Raw genomic sequence first — 20,077 nt, forward strand, 5'->3', positions numbered from 1 at the left:
CCCTACCGGATACACAACCCAAGTCCCCCGTAGAGCGGGTTGGAATTATCACCGCATTACACTAAAGAAAATACAGACCTGGAAATAGCCTTGAAAAAGTCGTGGGCTACATTCCCAAATACGACGAAACACGTGTTGGCTGTGTGAACGTTTCCAGTTAACAAGAATAAAACTTGGAATTGAATTACAATAACAAGAATTCTTCTCTACTTTTCCTGCAAGAACCGGTGGAAACACTGACATATATGAACTGTATTATAACCATACGTGTGCTAGGGAGTGTTGTAAAAATGTATGTTGCATTCAGTACAGCGTAATTATGTGGTGTGTAATTATGTGGCACTGAGTGGTATTGCGTGGAGTGTGTGTTGCATTCAGTAGAGTGTAATTAAGTGGCGTGTAATTATGCGGCACTGAGTGGTATTTGAAGTGTATGTTGCATTGAGTGAGTGTAATTATGTGGCGTGTAATTATGTGGCACTTGATGGTATTTGGAGTGTATGTTGCATTGAGTGCAGTGTAATTATGTGGCATGTAACTATGTGGCACTGAGTGGTATTTGGAGTGTATGTTGCATTGAAGGCAGTGTTATTATGTGGCGTGTAACTATGTGGCACTGAGTGGTATTTGGAGTGTATGTTGCATTGAGTGCAGTGTAATTATGTGGCACTGAGTGGTATTTGGAGTGTATGTAGCATTGAGTGCAGTGTAATTATGTGGCATGTAATTATGTGCACTGAGTGGTATTTGGAGTGTATGTTGCATTGAGTGCAGTGTAATTATGTGGCGTGTAATTATGTGGCACTGAGTGGTATTTGGAGTGTATGTTGCGTTAAGCGCAGTGTAAATGTGTAGCATGTAATTATGTGGCACTGAGTGGTATTTGGAGTGTATGTTGCATAGAGTGCAGTGTAATTGCTCATTGACAATTGTGTGTGCCTTGAGTAGAGATGGGAGAGGAGAGGGGAGAGAAGGGAGAGTGAGTAGAGAGGAGAGAGATGGGAGAGGGGAGGGGAGAGAAGGGAGAGAGAGAGAGGAGAAAGGGAGGAGAGAGGGGAGAGAGAGGAGAGAGGGGAGACAGGGGATTGAGGGGAGAGAGGATAGAAGGGAGAGGAGGGAGGGGAAAGGAGAGAGGGTAGAGAGGAGAGGGGAGAGTGAGGAGAGGGTAGATGAAGGAGAGAGAGGAAGGAGAGGAGAAGAGAGGGGAAAGTGGTAAGAGAGGAGAGTGGTGAGAGGGGAGAGTGGTGAGAGGAGAGAGTTGTGAGAGGGGAGAGTGGTGAAAGGGGAGAGTGGTGCAAGGGTAGAGTGGGAAAAGGGGAGAATTGTAAGAGGGGAAAGGGGTGAAAGGGGAGAGTGGTGAATGAGGAGAGTGGTGGGAGGGGAGAGTGGTGATAGTGTAGAGGGGAGATGGGTGAGAGTGGTGAGAGGGGAGAGTGAGGTTAGAGGGGAGATTGTTGAGAGTGGTGAGTGGTGAGAGGGTACAGTGGTGAGAGGGTATAGTGGTGAGGGGAGAGTGGTGAGAGGGTAGAGTGATGGGAGGGTAGAGTGGTGAGAGGGTAGAGTGGTGAGAGGGTAGAGTGGTGAGAAGGGAGAGTGGTGAGAGGGGAGAGCGGTGATAGGGGCAAGGGGAGGGTGGTGAGTGGGGAGAGTGGTGAGTGGGGGGAGTGGGAAGTGGTGAGAGTGGTGAGAGGGGAGAGTGGTGAGAGGTGTTAGAGGGGAGAGTGGTGAGAGGGGGGTTGTGTGTGGGGTTGTGTGTGTCTGGGGTGTTGTGTGTGTGGGGGGTTGTGTGTGTGGGGTTGTGTGTGTGTGGGGTTGTGTGTGTATGTGGGGCTATCTTCAAGTTAAGTTTTGACACCTTACAGTGATTGGAAATTAGCATAATGGAAAGCCTGTATAGTGCACTTCCAACGACGCTGGGTGAGAGGCATTTGAATATGTAACAGTTTACGTTTCTAAGTTATTTTCACTGGCAAAAAGCTCGGTTTGCATCAATCTTTCGGAACTGTCCCGTGTATATTATGCAGGAAGTCGGGTTCCCTGCCTCCACAAACGGGGTAATCTTCAGAGGTAAACCGGTTTCACTAATGTCTAATCAGTGGGCAGCACGGCCACCATTTCAAGACAAATCCTACTAAAAATGAGTGAGCGACAAGCCACAAAAACGATGCATAAGTACTACCTTTCTCACAATGATACCAAAAAGTTACACGTTTTGGAAAAATGACAATACAAATTGAATAGGGCATTCAAAACTATAATGCAATTTAACTCAGCAGAAAAGTAACAAGAAGAGCTTAAAATGGCCTTTGCCAAAGAAACAAGCTCTCTGCATTGCTGTGGCGGGGGCGGTGGAGCGCATTCCTTTGAAGTCTGATGTGGGGGAGCGGATTCCTTTGAAGTCTGATGCTGAGGCGCACAGGCTCCCAAATGGTGTGCGATGTGCAGGCGCCCCCGGCTCACATGCACTGTAGGCAATCCGCCATTGGGTGCATTTTTCAGAGCCCTTACTTTAATCTCGCCACCATCCCTGATGGGATGGCTTCAGCGAGACCTAAAAAACAAGGGGGTAGGATCCCGTGACTTTTTTGAATAGCTGGACGGTGTATTTTAGGGGATAGGTGGTGTTGATATACAGGAACACTGGGCGGATAAAACTCACGAAAGGAAACCCTTAAAATCAGACCAGATAGAGAGAATCAGATTGCATAGCTCTTAGAGGCAACACGAAAGGAACCAACCTATGAGAACAAATATGCAGTCCAGTGCAGTTAGAAAGGCAAGACAGAAATACGGATCACACACAACCACAAAATAAGAAAGGCACTACTTTAAAATTAAAATAGGTTTATTACAAAATCCGGCAACTTTATAACACTATAGAATCATTTGATTAAAGGAGTAGCACCAGACTATGCACAAATGCACATACAAAGCACAAAAGCTTAATATACAAGGGTCGAGCAAACGTTTCTCAGAAAAGATACAACAGGTAGATCTAGGTTAAAAAATAAAATCTACCAACAGCTCTTGAGCCTCTCTTTGCTCATCTGAGGTTATGGGTGTGTGGAACACCCTACCGGACACTGGACTATGTTGATAAGGGTGAAAACAAAGTTCTCACAGCAAACTGACCACAGTTGGTAGAAAAAACCCAAGACGTTGATGCTGATAAAATGGGATTTTTACAATGGATTCCACCTGAACACTCTTGAACATTAGCATGCTGATTAACTGTAGTGTAAATTAACGCTTTTTTACTAGTCACAGGAAGGCCAAAAAGATAGGAGAGTCCAGTACACAGTGTTTGTCAGGGAAATGTTTTGTGATATGAAGCAGTTTCGGTTGCACTGTAGGCACTAAATATTAGACTGGCCTAGCGGAAGTACACTTTTTTACATTCACTTACTTATAACAAGCATTGGCAAAATCCAGTAGTTCTCGCCTACACAAGAGCTATTGGCTTTGGCAAGGAGTTGTAGCCATTATATACTCCGGTGCGGCTGTTGTTCAGCATGGCTAAAAGTTATTGGCATGGAGTGGGGTGAAGTAAAGTGTAATGGGATAGATTGGCACAGAGTGGAGTGGGGTAGAGTAGGGTAGAATGGAATGGGGTGGATTGGGGTAAAGTGGGCAGAAGAGGGGTAGATTGGAGTGGGTTTGTGGTGTGAGGAAGATTGGAGTGGGGAAGTGGTATAGATTAAAGTGGTAGATTGGAATGGGGTCGATTGGGGTGCAGTGGGGTAGATTTGAGTGGAGCATACTGGAGTAAATTAGAGTGGGGTAGATTGGAGTGGGATAGATCAGAGTGAGTAGATTGGAGTGGGGTATATATGGGTAGAGTGGAGTGGGATATTTTGGGGTAGATTGGAGTGGAGTAGGGTAGACTGGGGAAGAGTGGAGTGGGGTGGGTAGATTGGAGTGAAGTAGACAGGAGTGGGATAGATTGGGTGGATTAGTAAAGTAGTATGGAATGGAGTGGGGGTAGAATGAAGTAGTTTGGTATGGGGTGGAATGAGGTGGAGAGGGGTAGATTGGGAAGTGAGGTACATTGGGGTGGTGCGGGGTAGTTTGGGATGGGGTAGGGTAGATTTGAGTGGGGTAGATTGGAGTGGGCAAGATTGGAGTGAGGTGTATTGGAATGGGAAAGAGTGTAAGTAGGGTAGATTGAAATGGGAGAGTTGGGAAGATTGAGGTGAAGTGGAGTAGACTGGGGTGGAGTGGGGAAGAGTGGAGTGGAGTAGATTGAGATAGAGTGGATCTGGATATATAGGAGTGGGGTAGATTAGGAAAGAGTGCAGAGGATTGGGGAAGGTCGGAGGGGGGAGAATGAAGAGGGATAATTTGGAGTGGGGTAGGTTGGAGGAGAGTCAGGTAGATTGGAGTGGAGTAGAGTAGGTTGGCCTTAAGTGACCTTAAGTGGGGTGGGGTTGGGTGAGGTAAATTGGGGTACAAAGGGGTAGACTGGAGTGGAGTAGATTGGAGTGGCGTTGATATGGTAGATTGTGTTGGAGTGAGGTAGTTTGAGAAGGAGTGGGTGGATTGGGTGGAGTGGATACATTTGACTGGAGTGGGGTAGATTGGAGGTGGGTAGATTGGAGTGAAATGGAGTGGGTAGATTGGGTGGAGTGTGATGGAGTTGGGTAGAATAGAGTGGAGTGGGGTAGTTTAGAGTGGAGTGGGGTAGATTATGGTTGAGTGGAGTAGGTTGGAGGAGAGTTGGATGAATTGCAGTGGAGTTTGGAGTAGAGTGGGGTACACTGGAATGGAGTGGGGTAAACTGGGCTGGGGTAGATTGGAGTGGAGCACAGTGGAGTGTGATAGACTGGAGTGGGGTCAGGTAGATGGGAGTAGATTGGGGTGGATTGGGTTAGATTTGATTGGTTTGGAGTGGTGTAGACTGGGGTAGATTGGAGCAGAGTGGAGTAGATTGTGGTAGATTGTTGAGGAGGGGGTAGAGTTATAGTAGTGGAGTGGATTGGAGTAGATTGAAGTGGAGTAGACAGGAGTTGGGTAGATTAAAGTGGAGTAGATTGGGGTGGGGTAGACTGGGATGGGGGAGTGGGGTGGGTAAATTGGGTTGGGGTAGACTGGAGTGGAGTGGGGTATATTGGGTGTAGTGGAGTAGATTGGAGTAGACTTTAGTGAAGTGGAGTGAGATGGGGGTACATTGGAGTGGAACAGATTGGAGTGGGGTAGAGTGGAGTGGGGTAAGTGGTGTGGAGGGACGTAGAGTGGAGTGGCGTGTTGTGTTGTGTTGTGTAGTGTCATGGCGTGTCGTAGAGTGTCTTACTGTGGAGGGGGTTAGAGTGGAGTGGCATGTCATGGAGTGTTATAGAATGGAGTGGTGTGGCATAGAGAGGAAGAGCACAGATTGGAGTGGAATGGCATGGTGTGGTAGTGCACTGACATTGCAGACAACACATTTTCAATTGGAATGGCCATTACATTTGCACCGAAATATGGTTTTACTGCACACAAACGATAAGGTGTGCAAATGTCATCACTCAGTGTATTAATTTGTTTTGATCGTATTCAAATATTTGTTTCCATCACACTTTTTAAAAATGTGCTTTATTTGTACTAATTCTCATATATTCTGAAACATCAGCATGGTTCATTTTTGTTTGTTAGAGAAAAAAAAATCCCACAACCTCTCCTCTTACATGGATACTCAGCAGGATTGTCACATATATTCTCTCACCATGAAGTCCAAGAAAGAAAAGTAAACGCCAAGCTCCCTCAGAAGAGAGAGCTTGATATCTGACTTCTGTCCTTAAATGCACATTTACTATGACAAGATAAGTACTAGATTTGCAGGCCTGGTTAAAGAAAGAAAGTTTGTGGAAGAATACTGTAAACAAGGTTTGGCAACGGGAGGGGCAAACTCAAGCTGAACAGCTTAAAGCAAATAAAGCCAGCAATAAAAAGCCACAAAGCCAATGGTAAGCAGCCAGCAGAATGCTTTCTTAGGTAAGATTTCGAAATTGCCCAAGATGTCTTTAAAAAAACAGACAGGCTCCAAACTAAAAAGAGGATTAACAGTTGAGAAGGAAAAGGGGGACAAGTAATAATGGGAGAAAAGGGTCTTGAGTAGACTGTGATGAGAAAATAGAACAGCAACATAGTAGTGCTAGAAGAGATAAGACGAACATATAGAAAGAAATGGGGTTGAACAGTTCAGTGGAGGAAAAGGAACACAAAGACTAATGAGAGAAATGTCCCAGATGGATTGTGGTGAGAAAATGGAGGAGGAAAAAGGACCAATGTAAGGAAATGGAAGCAACAGCTAAGTTGAGGACAAGGTGGATGTGGGAGGGACAGGTTAGAAAGAAAAAAGTAGGGCAAGGGACGACAGTAGGAAATAGGGGGAATAAGGAAAAGAGGTAAATATATAAAATAGAGGAAGTAAAAGGAGAAAGGGGTGGAGGCACAAGAAAGCAGGGAAGATGTGTTACGCTGATGTGTAATCAGCGAAAGGTAGAAGAATGGGTTTAGGGTTGTCACCTGACCCGCATTTCACCAGCCTCAGTGATAATTTACTTTCAAGGCTGTCAGTGATTACAGGACATTAGTTGTATGATTATTTTTTGCATCTCTGAGTGTTGATTAACAGATCACCTGTCCTTTATCCTGTCATTAACTGTGTGCCTAAGACAAGACTAATTTTGGACGTACTGAGTTTGGGCAGGTCCTACTCCAGCCCTTCCATGACTGACTGATTAATATTCACTGTTCTTCATAACCAGGAGCAGTGCGTTCGTATCTCTCACAAGAAAGAGAGCTGAGAGGCTGGCAGTGCTTTAGGTCATCACTCTCACATCTTCGGGACAGACCCAGGGCGAGGTGCCATACCGATATGTACCAGTGGGTGAAGGCACAAACTTCTAACCAGACATATCCACAGCAATCTGCTGGACACACACAGAGTAACTGACCAGGGTGTTCCCGGGCAGCTATTGTTCACTTTAGTATTCCTCATGATAATCAGGGTTAGCCCTTGATACAAAGTAAGCTCTTGCCTTTACCATCAGATCTCATGGGAAGAAGCAGGCATGGACAGTCCAAATCAAGCAATACAATGCAGAGTACCATTATTGCTGCTGCCCTATCCCTAGTGTCCCAACTGGAACAGCACTCCAGGCCAAGTTTCTGGATTTATGCGTCGGAACAATTACGCATACTTAAAGAAGAGCCTATCGCTAATACATGCAGCTGGCTCCACCTACAAAATGTGTATGAAAGGGAAACACTCCTCAACTTTATCTAATTCATGCTACGGAAGAGAGTCCTACTCTGCCAGAAGCCCAAAATGTTTTGCAGCATCCCTCTGCTGGATTAATTCTACTCCACAGAAAACTGAAACCAGTTAAGATTAAGTGTGCCTAAAGTAGCACATATATGACAAAAAATGTATGACCTGGAAATAGAGACAAGCAACATACAAGAAGTCAGAGGCAAGACATTGCAGGCTGAGTGATAACAGGTGGGATTAGAAGCAGAGATTGCAGTGAAGGGAACCTAATGGCAAAAGAGTGGCCATGAAGTAGAGAGTGTTATAGATAGCAAAGTAGCAAGAAGAAAAATACCCAATAAAAGAAAAATGTGAGAATATGACGAGAGGAGTGACAATTAATAGAGTACATATAGGCGACAGTGAAAGCGCTTGGGGGGGGTCAGGGAATAGTGGGGTGGAAAGGTAAAGATACAGGACAGTGGACTGCCATAAAGAGGAAGCGTAGTGAAAACACCATAGAAATGACACGGAGACTAAAAGGTACATAAAAATCAGAGTAAATGGCATGTGTGTGAATCATAATTGAAAAGTAACAACCTAGGCAATTTGACAATAAAAAGTCACATATAGATCAAAGATATATAAGAGTAAACTACAGCTGGCTAAAACATAAGTTTTTATTAAACAATTAACACAATTAAAAAAGGTCATTTATATGACATCAAATAGCAGTTAAAAAGTCACAGTATATAATTGACAATTGCACATTATTAAATTAACAAACAGTAAAAAATGGGGGTTGGTGGCATGAAAATTCGGTCTCTACGCGCGTTTCGGCGGCCAGCGCCTTCTTCCTGGAGCAGCCACACAATATAAATAGGTAATTTTTAGCAAGGAGTTGTTTAAAAATAGATTTTCATTTTCTTGTTAGAATTCTTTCGATGTCAGATAAATTAAAGCTGATAGTATCGGTAATTAAGTAGTTAAGCCCGCCAACCGGAACCCTTTTATGTGGATGGATCCTGGATAAAATTCGTTCCTGGATATTCTAGATTTCTACTAGAATAGATCTAGTTTGTTTAAGATTTTGTCAAAAAACTTCCAATTTGATGGCTGGTCTATTGTTGATGCATTTTTGGTACAGTTCTGATAACCTAAAAAGATGGGTACTTGTCTTTTTCGGGTCTCAGAGACTTAAGGAGGTTCTTAGTCCTTAGGTGTGTAGCGAGTAGGGTTAAAAGATCTCCCTGCCTGAAGATGGTCGGCAGGGCTCCCTACGTCCGGTGGCGGGTTGGTACGTCTCGATAAACGGCAAGCGCGGGAAAAAGTAATGGTCCGTGTGTGAATCATGCCAGTCCTTTCTAAAATGACAGTTTAAAAAACACAACTATGGGAACGAGGTTGTCTTTACGGCACGAGTAGTGGAAGATGGGATCAATAGCCTCACTTGTGAGAAGGCTCCTGGCCCGGACGGCGTTCCGCCGGACCTTTTTAAATCTAACCCCTCATTATGGTCGTCAGTATTGGTGGCTGTGTTAAACGCGGCCGGGAAAGTAGGGTGCCCGGATTCATGGGGAATTTCAACAATAGTTCCAGTTTTTAAGAAGGGAGATCGTAACTGTACCACAAATTATAGACCAATCTCCCTTATCAATTCTGTGGTAAAGGTTGTAGGTGGTGTTGTACTAAATAGATTGAATGCCTGGGCGGAAGAAAACAGGATTATATCCGACATTCAGTTTGGGTTTCGCCCAGGTCGGTCAACTGTGGCACAATGCGTCAATCTCTATCTAATTCTCGGAAAGTACACCATCGCCCGCCAGGGGACAATCTACATGGCATTCATGGACCTTTCCTCCGCTTTTGACTGCGTCAACCGGGAAAGGCTGTGGCAGTCCATGAGGGCCATGGGGGTGGAGGCAAATTTTGTGGACTTCCTGAGGGATTTACGTAGAGATACCAGGGCGAATATTAGGTACATTCAGGACCTGAGGGTTACTAGGGATTTTAATATAGAAAGGGGGGTACGACAGGGGTGTATTTTAGCCCCCTTTCTTTTTAACCTGTACATTAACGATTTGGATAAGACCCTGTAGGAAACTGGGGCTGAGATCCCGTACGTGGGACGCAGGGGACTACCCGTCTTGCTATATGCAGATGACGCGGTTCTCCTGGCGCGAACCCCCAAAAGTCTGCAAATCCTGCTTGACACCTTCCGTGGGTTTATGGCAGAGAGAGACCTGGCCATAAATAATACAAAATCATATATAATGCAGGTAGGGCTCCGTCCAAAACGTCAGTACGCATTCATGGTGAATGAAGAGAGAGTACCGATATTCCCGATTTTCTCCTACCTCGGCGTCCTTCTGAACGACCGCATGAACAGGGATGCCTTAATTAAGAAGAAAAGGGGCGAGGTGACCAGGTCCAATGCAGCGATTTTCAGCTTTGCAGCTAAAATGGGTAATCGTCCCTTGGCTGCAATGCTGAAAATCTACCAAGCTAAGAGTGTCTCTATAGCCACCTATGGGAGTGAATTGTGGGGATATATGGGTGTGGAGGGAATCCAGGTGACAGAAAACAATTTTTTAAAGCAGTTGCTGGGGGTTCCTAAAGCGGCTGCAAATTTTACTGTTCATGAAGAAACTGGCCTCCCATATATCTGTGACACCTTGGGTATGCGCCCATTGCTTTTTTGGCTTAAAAGTTGGTTAAACAAAGATCTTGATCTTACACATAAACTATTAAAAGAGACCCTGAGCCTGGACCACATGATCGATATACCATGGCTCAATTATTTAAAGGGGTGCTTTAGTGAGTTGGGTCGTTCGGACCTTTTTTTAACACCTGATTGTATTACTAAGGCAGATGTGGCCTTTGTGAAAGAAGCTTTTATAATACGCAAACAAGCTAAGAGAGAGGAGAAGGAACTGTTGAAAAGTGGCACCCGTAAACATATGATGCTTAGAACATCCTTAGCAATGGAGCTATACCTCTCATGGCCCATGTCAGCGCATGAGCTAATCAGGTTCAGGTTGGATTACTTCCATCTTTTATTAGCTGTACCTAAGGGGAGCTGCAAAGGAAAAGTGTTAGCACCCTGTGGCTGTGACAACGTGTCTCCACAGGATCTGCTACACTTTGTGTTCTTTTGCCATTTTTATGAAGCTTCTAGGAGGCTGTTTTTAAAATCACTTTTAAAAAAGCTTAATTTTTCTCAGGTTCGCCCCGCTCTCTATTTTTTGCAACTTTTAAAGCCTGAATACATTCCGCTTGTTGTTGGCTTTCTAAAATGCTCTTTGAGGTACAGGAAATGTTTAGAACCCTAAGTGACCTGGATGCTGTGTATTTTTATGAATTGATCTCTGTCAACAAATATTGTGATGCAACCCGACCCCACTCTCACTGACCGAACAATGGATTTATTGTACTTTTTAACTTGTAAATATTTTTTGGGTGCCCTATTTACGCATTGATGTAATGTAATTTTTATGGCCCTATTATGTATTGATGTATTGTAACTGTTATGGCTTTCTACTATGTGAACCGAATAAAGTTTAATGAATGAGAATGGGACTGCATTTTTTCCAGGGTCACAATGCTAAGAGGCTGAATTGGCATTGAGATATGCAAGATTCTACACTGCAGTGGAAAGATTTGGAAGCCATGCGGGTTCAGTTTGTAGCCCTACATTCACCTCATAGGGAAAGAGGAGAGACGGATTCCCACAGCCATCTCCAAACTCACTTTGTAAGCCTTGATTTTTTTAGTTGAAGGCCCTCTTCCAAACACAGTCCCATGCTCACTGCGACCTGCCATGATCATGAAAAGATGCAAGGACTCGCACCCTCCTCTCCTAAATCAACAGGAGAAAAAAAACATTGCAATGGCCGGCAGCTCTCCCCTGAAAACGAATCACAAGATGGCAAATAGGACTATAGGGAGAATCAAGTGAAATGCCACTGCTTCTCCTTCAACTTACATCTCAAAAGAGTAGCAGCAAGATAAGAAAAAACAGCTATGAAATTAAAACAGGGGCAAACATTGGATGTGCGGAGCAGGTGGCTGCCTTTTGAAAGAGGCCTTTTGCTTACCACTAGAAGGCTCTGACAAACTGCTCCAATATTTGGTGACGCTCTCTCGTTGGGAAGAGAGGGACGAAAGAAAGTAAGCTTTGCTGTAATTAAAATCGCAATTCAAAAACATGATCGTGCTTTCCACCCACCAGCCAGCCCATCCTCAACATGACTTAAAACAGATGGCTGCAGCTTCTCATTCCCACAGCACTTTGGAATTTATGGCTGTGTTATGTAAACTCTGCTATTCCAAATCAAACACAAACGGGTTTTTAAGATTTACAGACGATACAGACACACGAACACAGAAAGCAAATAAATAATTAAAATAGCTTTAAAAAGCCATACCATGCTGTCTTGCAGTTGTATACAGTAAGCAAAATATTTATAACAAGAGGTTTTGAAGCTTTACAGATGACACACGAACAAAGGCTAGGCTTTCAGAAAGACTTGCAGAAAGCAAAGAAAAAAAATAGTGTAGAAAAAACATACAAGCAAAAAAATGTGTAAGGGTACAAGTAATTGCGCCATGCACTGTGGAAGGGAACAACACACAAAAAGGAGGGACATTTACAAGAGAATGACCACATACAAGCAAGGATTTACAAAGGACACTGAGAATAACAAATAGAAAGCATTGGGCCAGCTGTAAGCTCACAGAGTGTATACAACATGTATTGAAGAGCCAGAGCAAGCGCTGTCTAGGCGAGACCTAAAGTAAAGCTGTATTAAACAGCATGGCCATGCAGTTCAGTTCAGTTCAAAAGCTTTTATTCGATTTGTAAAACAAACCATACAAGCAGAACAAGTTTACATATGTAACATTAATTCCTAAAATTTCATCAAAATTGCTAAATCTAAAAACTATTTAAAAACCATCATAAACATAATATGTAATATTCTAAAAACATGATTTGACCAGTAAAAATTAGGATTTGGATGATACACGGTCTGTTTCCTAATACAAACTAAATTCATTTATAATACATACAGATATACGAACAAATCTACAGACAGGAAGCCAAAGTTAATAACAAAACACGATCAAATGTATCAAATGACTATGGCTTTCCTGGCAGCTGTACATTTTAGTATATATGACGCTACGAAAAAACAGATATCCAGATCCTTTAAAGAGCATAATAGCTGTAAAGCATTCTTCGTAGAACGAACATTATTTTTTAAAAAGATGGGTTTTAGATATAGTACCCTAAAAGAATGATAACATTTGCAAAACAATAAAAAATGGCAGCAGCTCTGACTTGAAATATTATCGCAAGGGCATATGGTATCAGATCTGGCTTTCATTACAGGGAATGCAACAAGATGGTGTACGATTCCCAACCTTAAGCGTGTTAAAACAAACCAGTGAGAATTACGAGTGACACCAGAAAGGTAAGGTTGGAAAACGGTATTTAAATTGTAATCCCGGTAGAACATCACAGATTGTAACGTTCCGGACACCCTATCATGACACTCCTTCTTATAGTTTAAAAACCTTTGTTTTATGTCATTTTTGGGGATGGAAACAACAGATTTGGGGTCAAGAAATATATCAAACTGAAATAGAAGATGAAACCAATAGTGTATGTACTTAAGCCACTTAATACTTGGGGAGTGCAGGGGGCCATGCAGTTCCTTGTCTGAAATTTCAAGTGTTTTAGGGTATATGCTTTCTTTCATCATTTTATCTAGCTTTCATTAGGCAGTGCTTTTGTGTAAACCTGTTTCCTGTATGGGAAGTGATCACTGCTTCATGTATGATGAAAGACTCCAGATTAGTTAATTTTCCAAAGGCAAAAATAGCCATGGCAGGGAGCTTAGAAATGCCCACCAGACTGACATCAGATATAAGCTTAGATAAGTATTAGTATGAGAAGTGTTGGAAGTCTATTAATGGTACCCTAGAACTACGGCCTATTTTATATAAGGTAACATCATTAATTGCCTTTGAATCAGCAAATTATTGGCCATTTTAGTTTGACTCATTCTACAATTATTATTCGTGAATTAGAAGAATCTAGGTAAAAATGGAGCCTGTCAAAGTCTATGAATTTATGTATTAACAAAATGTAAGTCAAACAGAATATAGAAATCTCTCCCACCAATAGGCTGTCACAGTAGGCCAGAAAACTACCTCAATTCAATATAAAATATGTATGTTTTTAGGCCTGAGATTAATAAATATGTGAAAATGGTATCCATATATTATGTGGGGGAATGCCATAATACATTTTTTAGGATAAGGAATTGATAGAAAATCATTGGTACAATAAATTATATTTGATATTTATTGTGGAATGCATGTTTATCTTTAAAGCACAGAAGAAGCAGTCAGTTTGCCGTAAAACATGTGTTGGTAGTTTCTGTTGTTCAAGAATCCATCCATGGGACTTTAATTAATTTGATGTAGTAGCTTTCTTTTTGTGGGATGAAAGATTCAGCTGTATATTAGAAAGGATAAGAGAAAATGGAATATGTAGGATTGTGGAGCAGAACTAGTCCTTTTACTAATACGTTTCAACAAAGAGAATACAAATTAAAAATCTGCGATGCTTCATGAATGACTTACTGAGATGAAAGTAAGTTTTGGCTCCTTACTAGCCAATTAATGTGAACTATGAATGAATTAATGATCAACTTGTAGAGTGTGAACAATGCCCGAGGGCATCAAGGCGCTGAAAGCGGAAACCCCGGAAAGAGCAAGGAAGTATCTGTCTTCTAACGAAATTAGAGGGCAAAGAGCCAGTTCTCTAAAGATTTACATAAGAGAGGGTGCGATTCAAGACAGGAGATCGATGTAGGTAGGGTGTACCAGAGTATAGATGTAGCCACAACAAAGGCTCTTCCTCCCCACCTTACCCTCTAAAATCTGGGCAAAACCAACCAATTTGTGATGGCAGATCGCATCTATCTGGTAGAGATGTATCGTTGGGAGAGGTGTATGATTCCTTCTGGACCTGCATTATGAAGTGCCCTACAAACAATACATAGGGCTGTAAAAAATATTCGCTTCTCGGTTGCAAGCCAATGCAGTTTTCAAATTGCAGCGGAGATCGAATGAAATCTGGGAAGGTCCAAAATCAGTCTTGCTACAGCATTCTTGACAACCTGCACCTTATGAATAGATCCCTGGTTAATGTCACGATACAGAGCATTACAATGATCCAATCTAGCTAGAATTAGGGTGACAGCTGCGTGTTTTTGCGATGAGAGAGAAAGAAATGGGAAGATCTTCCTCAAAGTCCTAATAACCCACAAACAAGATGAGATAGTTCTATTGACCTGGAGATCTATGACACCGAGATTTGTTGCCAAGGCAAAGGGGCAAGCACACGATCCAAGAATTTCTGGCCATCATGAGTGGGGCCATATATTTTGTTGGTTGCTAAAGACCAGAACCTCGGTTTTGTCCCCATTGATTTGAAGACAGTTGTTTGCCATCCAAGAGGCAACAGCCTGCATGCAGCTGTTAACATTGGCTGCGGAGGCCTCTATGTTCTTTGTTATGGACACAATTATTTGTTTATCATTAGCATAGGATAAGGCCTCCAACCCAAAGGATCCGATCACCTTTGCCAGCGGGGACATGTATATATTAAACAAGGTGGACTCAGAGAGGAGCCCTGCGGGACTCCACAGAAAGTAGATAACTACTTGAGGCCTCCCTTGCTGCTTGAAGGAGAGAGGGTCATCTTCTTAAACACAGGACTACCAGAATGACTCTAAGGGTCAGTTGGCTGACCAACTGCTCTGAGCTACAGGAACACAACGAGCTCCAGGGCCCTTCGTGCAACTGTCAAGCTGACCTGCTGCCACAGGCCCTGCCTGAACCTGCGACTGGACCTGCCTGAGATCTGCTTGCCTAGGCTGAAGTGAGTTCCTGATCCCCAAGAAGTGATTCCCTGGCCCCTTAGTGACATCAGTTGAGCTCCTCCTGTGAAATCCTGATGTTGTGAACTCTGTGTGCTGGACTTTGAGAAGGTAACTTTTTCAGCTGGACTAACCTGGTCCTTGTAGCTGGCTTGCACTCCATCACAGTCAGCTTGAAGTTGAGGCTTTGTCCTGGTACAGCGTGACCATATAATCACAGTTAGTGCTTCCTGCTTTTTGCACAATTTTTACTTAAAGCTTTAAAATTGCATATAACAAGTTCTACTGATTGGATTTTTGTCATTTGATCTCATCATTTTACTTATTAAAATGTATACTATTTTTCTAAATTGGTTTGGTATTTTCTATTGTGTAGTGTTTTCACGTTATTAGTTTGTGTGCTGCATACATACTTTACACTTTGCCTCTAAGTTAAGCCTGACTACTTTTGTGCAAAACTACCAGAGACTTATGCACAGATGCACAGGTTAATTTTGTGACATTTGTGGTGTAGCCTGACAAGGATCTACTTTGCGGGTCCATGAATAATTAAAAAATGAAATAATATTAACAGATTAATTGAGTGTATATAAAAAATAAAATTGAAAAATGTAAAACATTCCGCAAATGTGAAATTATTTGAAGTTGCATGCAAAAAAATTAAGAGTGGGCCCTCGAAATAAATCGTGAAAGCACTGCAAATGAACAAACAGAAGAATGTAGTCTGGACGATCAGTAGCCTCAGTTAAATTTAGAAAACCCTCAACCTTCCCATTAAAATCAAAATTATGATTGTTTTATATATTTGATTGTGAATAAAATAATTCCTAATTGAAAATATTAAGGACCGCTGGTTAAACACACAAATACAATTGTGAAAACAGCCGTATTTGATATGTGATAATTCCCAATTCAATACTATTTTACAAATTCAGTTTGTGATGTTCTATTTCAGTGAGTACATACTTCAGATACTGCATCAAATTCAAAATTCAATATAAATTCATACAAACATTATACATAAGTAACGTACCCAATTCCGTTTCGTGCTGGCCCTTTCCTCCAATTTTTGTTGTAATTCTTTTCCAATCCCATTTTCAAAAGCTTTGGAAATATTCAATGTCCTTTGATATTCTTCCTGGTTTAAGAACGGTTTCACTAAAAGAGAATAAATCCGAAACGTCAAAACAATCTGCAACCAAACAGGTTTGCAGAGTTCTTTGGAATAGTGACACACGTTTCAGAAAAATGTAAAACTGCAGGTCGAGATAAAATGTAATTTAGGTGAACATGTTTGTGATCACCGAGAATCTCTAAAGCTCAGTGAAGGAGAAAATGTGACAATGTTTTCAAATCTTCTGGAAACTGCAACCAAAGCTACCTCTTATCTTAAGAAGAGCAACTAAAATTTGGCCAGAAAGTTGATAGTTTTCTTATAAATCGAGAGGGTGGTCGGTTTTTCACACAAACAACATACAACTCCCCACCACTCTGATTTACTTTCTTATATATAGTGCATTTATCCCACGAAATATGCTAAGTTTCGAGAAAGTATATCAATAAGCTCGGAATTAACAAATTAATTTAGTTTTTTTGATTTCATAATTTGATTTTTTATTTTATTTAAACAGTTTATTCTCCAAATTACTTGTCAAAAATGTAGACATGGTAGAAAAAAAAGAACACAATATATAATAAAATTCAAATACAGCAATGCATATGACAGCCCAGAGTTTAGAAAGTGAAGCCGTCTAACAGTAGAAGCAGAATGGCTAGCACAGGTAAAGCAGAGTTATAAGCATTTATTATAAAGAAGCAAAGTCGTCAATGAGCAAAAGTAGGACAGCGAGACAGCAACCAGATCTGGGTGTTTGAGTGAAGTTTTGGAGAGTGACAATGGAGATTGATAAATGACAACTGATAATGACAACGCGCCCTTTATATCTATATAGACTGCAAATGAAATCAAAATAATGATGAGCATAGGAACACAAGGAGGCGGACAGATAAGTGATTGAGAGATCGAGCAATATTTGTTTAGTTGATTATTTCGAGAATTCTGGATAGGGTTGGTGTTTTGCTCTGCAGTCATTCTCGCAATTCAAGAAAACATAAATCCTCAAGCAGAAGTTGCAGGGGACTCACAGAAGGCGATGTTCAGGTCATTCAATCAGTAAATGGGAGAAAGGTCACGTGGGTAAAATCAAAGATATCAGGACTGTAAGTACTGATTGGTGAGTGGCGACCAGTCAGTGGAATGGTGAGTCAGTGCTGCATCTCAGGGACAGTTCAAAATGTGTCCTTGAAAAAAGGGGTTTACACGTCTTTCCTGTACTTGAGTCTATAGTTATTTTGTTCTGAAGGTGAAGTGCTGGATTTTCCTCCATGTTATAATTATCTGGGTTTACTTTAGTAGACTTTGGACATCTTGTGGATCAGTTCTGCATGGCCAGAGTGTGTGGAAAGAGAATGCCCTTTTCTCAGAAACAACTGTGCATATGATAGATACAGAGCACCTGGAAATGGATTCCTTGCTGCAATGGAAGCTAATGAATGGATTTCTAAGTAAGAAAGATGGCTTTGTGTTTCCTGGAGATTTAGGTACATTTGAGCTATTTTGTCATTAGGTCGAGCCTATGGCGACAGCGCTCATGCGCTGCTCGCTTTGCGAGGCATGCAATATTCAGTATAGCGTGGAAGCTCTGTGGAAGCTCCGCCCATTTTCCGGCCCATCTTTTTAATTTGCTTAGTTCCTAAATGCTGCATTCCGATTGATTTTAGGCTTGTTAGTCCTTGCTCATGACGGCCATGTCGTCATTTGTATCCTTCCATGGCTACTGTCCCCTTTACTTCGAGGCCCACATTCCCGTTTCTAATGCAATAGGTCTCGCGGAATGCGAGTCCTATTGCATTGCAAATGCTTGTTTTCAGACTTTGCACTCACAGGAGACTTGACCGAATCAGACAGTGTCCTGGGGATTGTAAAAGCGTGCACATGCACAGCAGCGATTTACGCATGCCTTTCGCCATGCACTGAGCTGACATCTGAATCTCGCATGCAGGTTTCACGTGGACAACCCCCTCCACTAACAGACACAGAACATGAAAATTACTGAAATTTTTACAAATTGCACACCTTCTCCCGCTCTGGTGATGCTTAATAACTTGTTTTATGGTACCGCTTCATAGAGGCTTCAGTTCTTGTGTTCCTAGGCGCTTTCAGCAACAAGTGTTGCGTGGTTTAACAGCCTCAGAATGAGTAAAAGGCTGAGTCTGGCTCGCTCGGATGTGAAATTAAGACCTGTTGATCAGCAACAAGCATTCACCTCACTAAGCCACCCTGCTAGCTAAAATGTTGAGGAGTCTTCGTCTTCGTCTCCGAATTTTGCATCACACAATGAGTATGGGGGCGCTCAAGGAAATCGGCCGGGTGCACGGACTTTCGTCAGTGGCTTAGATAGGAAATCTGAGGTGGGCGCACCTCACTCGCATGTACGGACCAACCACGGATTGACAATTTCTGGGGATTCACAACCATTCCCCAAACTTAGAGGCTCATTAGGATTGCGGATAATCCGCATCCTCTGGTCCGGCGGAAGCCACCGCCAGCCCGGAGGAAGCCACCGCCGGCCCGGAGGATGCGGATTATCCGCTGCGGACTGGAAAAAGACCCCCCGCCAGATTAGGATGGCTGGGGGATCTATTTTCCGTCCACCGCTTTTCCGCCGCGGTCGCCTTCCGACCGCGGCGGAAAAGCTCTGACATGGCTGGTGGTGTCTATCAGACACCGCCAGCCATATTACGATGGCTGCGGACATATGCCTTTCCACGGCGGCATTTCCTCTGTGGAAAGGCATACAGTGTTGTCTTCGGGGGCCCGTTATGGGCCCCCAGGGGTGAAGGGGGGGGTGGGGGGTGCACATGGGGGGTATCTATGGTACCCCCCTGCCTTTGCGTGCACGAAGCGGCAGGCACCATGCGGTGCCTGCAGCTCCGTGCACGCAAAGGAAAACATGTTTTTTTAAACACTGCAGCGTGTGCTGCTTCAAGCAGCACCCGCCGCAATGTTAAAAATACAGGATGTGACCGCCAGGGTGGCGGTCACATCCTAATTAGCAAGGAGGGACCACTGCTGCCCCTGCGGACGGTCCCTCCTCCTCTGGGCGTCCGTCCACCATCCTAATAGGCCCCTTAGCTTTAAAAAAGATAACATGCGTAATTATGTTCAGAGAGTGCCCACATTAGCCCACATGTTCTGAGGCTGTATAAGGAATGGAATTTCTCCTTGTGACAAGAATTCTCCTAACCCCAAACCTGTGGTTTTGCTGACTTCAGGCAATCTGAGGGAGCTGCAGGCTAGTGAGAAAAGCCCAGTTAAATGTTGTTTTTCTAGGTCGAGCCTGAGCCAGCACGCAGGCGCTGCTCTAGGGATCTGTTGTAGATAAGAGTATGGTTTTAGAAACTATTTAGTGACGTGATGTTGCGTGTCTGCTGTGAGAATATATCCCTTCTAGTTATGTGCTTTATGGGGTAGTAATTGGGTCAACTGGGCGTACTTTTGACTCCCTCAGAGCATATTTGGGGCATACCAGCCGACCTCTGCATTTTTTAGGCACATTACCATTAGCAACCACAAGTTGTCATTTGGTGGCAGCGTTAGCTTTAGTGTACAGTGGATAATATTTTCTAAATTGTGATTGTTCCGTACAGAGGAATCGTCTGCCTTGGTTATGCTGCAAGAGATTTGCCCTCCTTTGTCTCTCGCAGAGTGGGTGGAGAACTTGGCCCCCAGTTCTTTAATAATGCCATTACTGACTCCAATGACATATTTGGAAGCCATGCTGATATGCAGCTTAGCAGAGGGGTTGTGTAAGCCCTGCTATTGCTATAATGT

At 42.9% G+C, this 20,077-nt stretch overlaps 1 protein-coding gene across 2 annotated transcripts in view; it reads right to left on the reverse strand.

The window, feature by feature from the left end:
- The window catches only part of LOC147688905 (peroxisomal carnitine O-octanoyltransferase-like), a 553,955-nt gene that overhangs the window by 417,260 nt on the left and 116,618 nt on the right, over positions 1 to 20,077 (reverse strand). For both annotated transcript variants that reach the window (XM_086941801.1, XM_086941802.1), the window contains one exon: positions 16,217 to 16,341. In XM_086941801.1, coding sequence (XP_086797927.1) covers positions 16,217 to 16,341 — 125 coding nt within the window. The remainder of the gene's footprint in view (positions 1 to 16,216; positions 16,342 to 20,077) is intronic.

Source organism: Lissotriton vulgaris, chromosome 10 (assembly GCF_964263255.1).
Source record: "Lissotriton vulgaris chromosome 10, aLisVul1.2, whole genome shotgun sequence".
Classification (NCBI taxonomy): Eukaryota; Metazoa; Chordata; class Amphibia; order Caudata; family Salamandridae; genus Lissotriton; species Lissotriton vulgaris.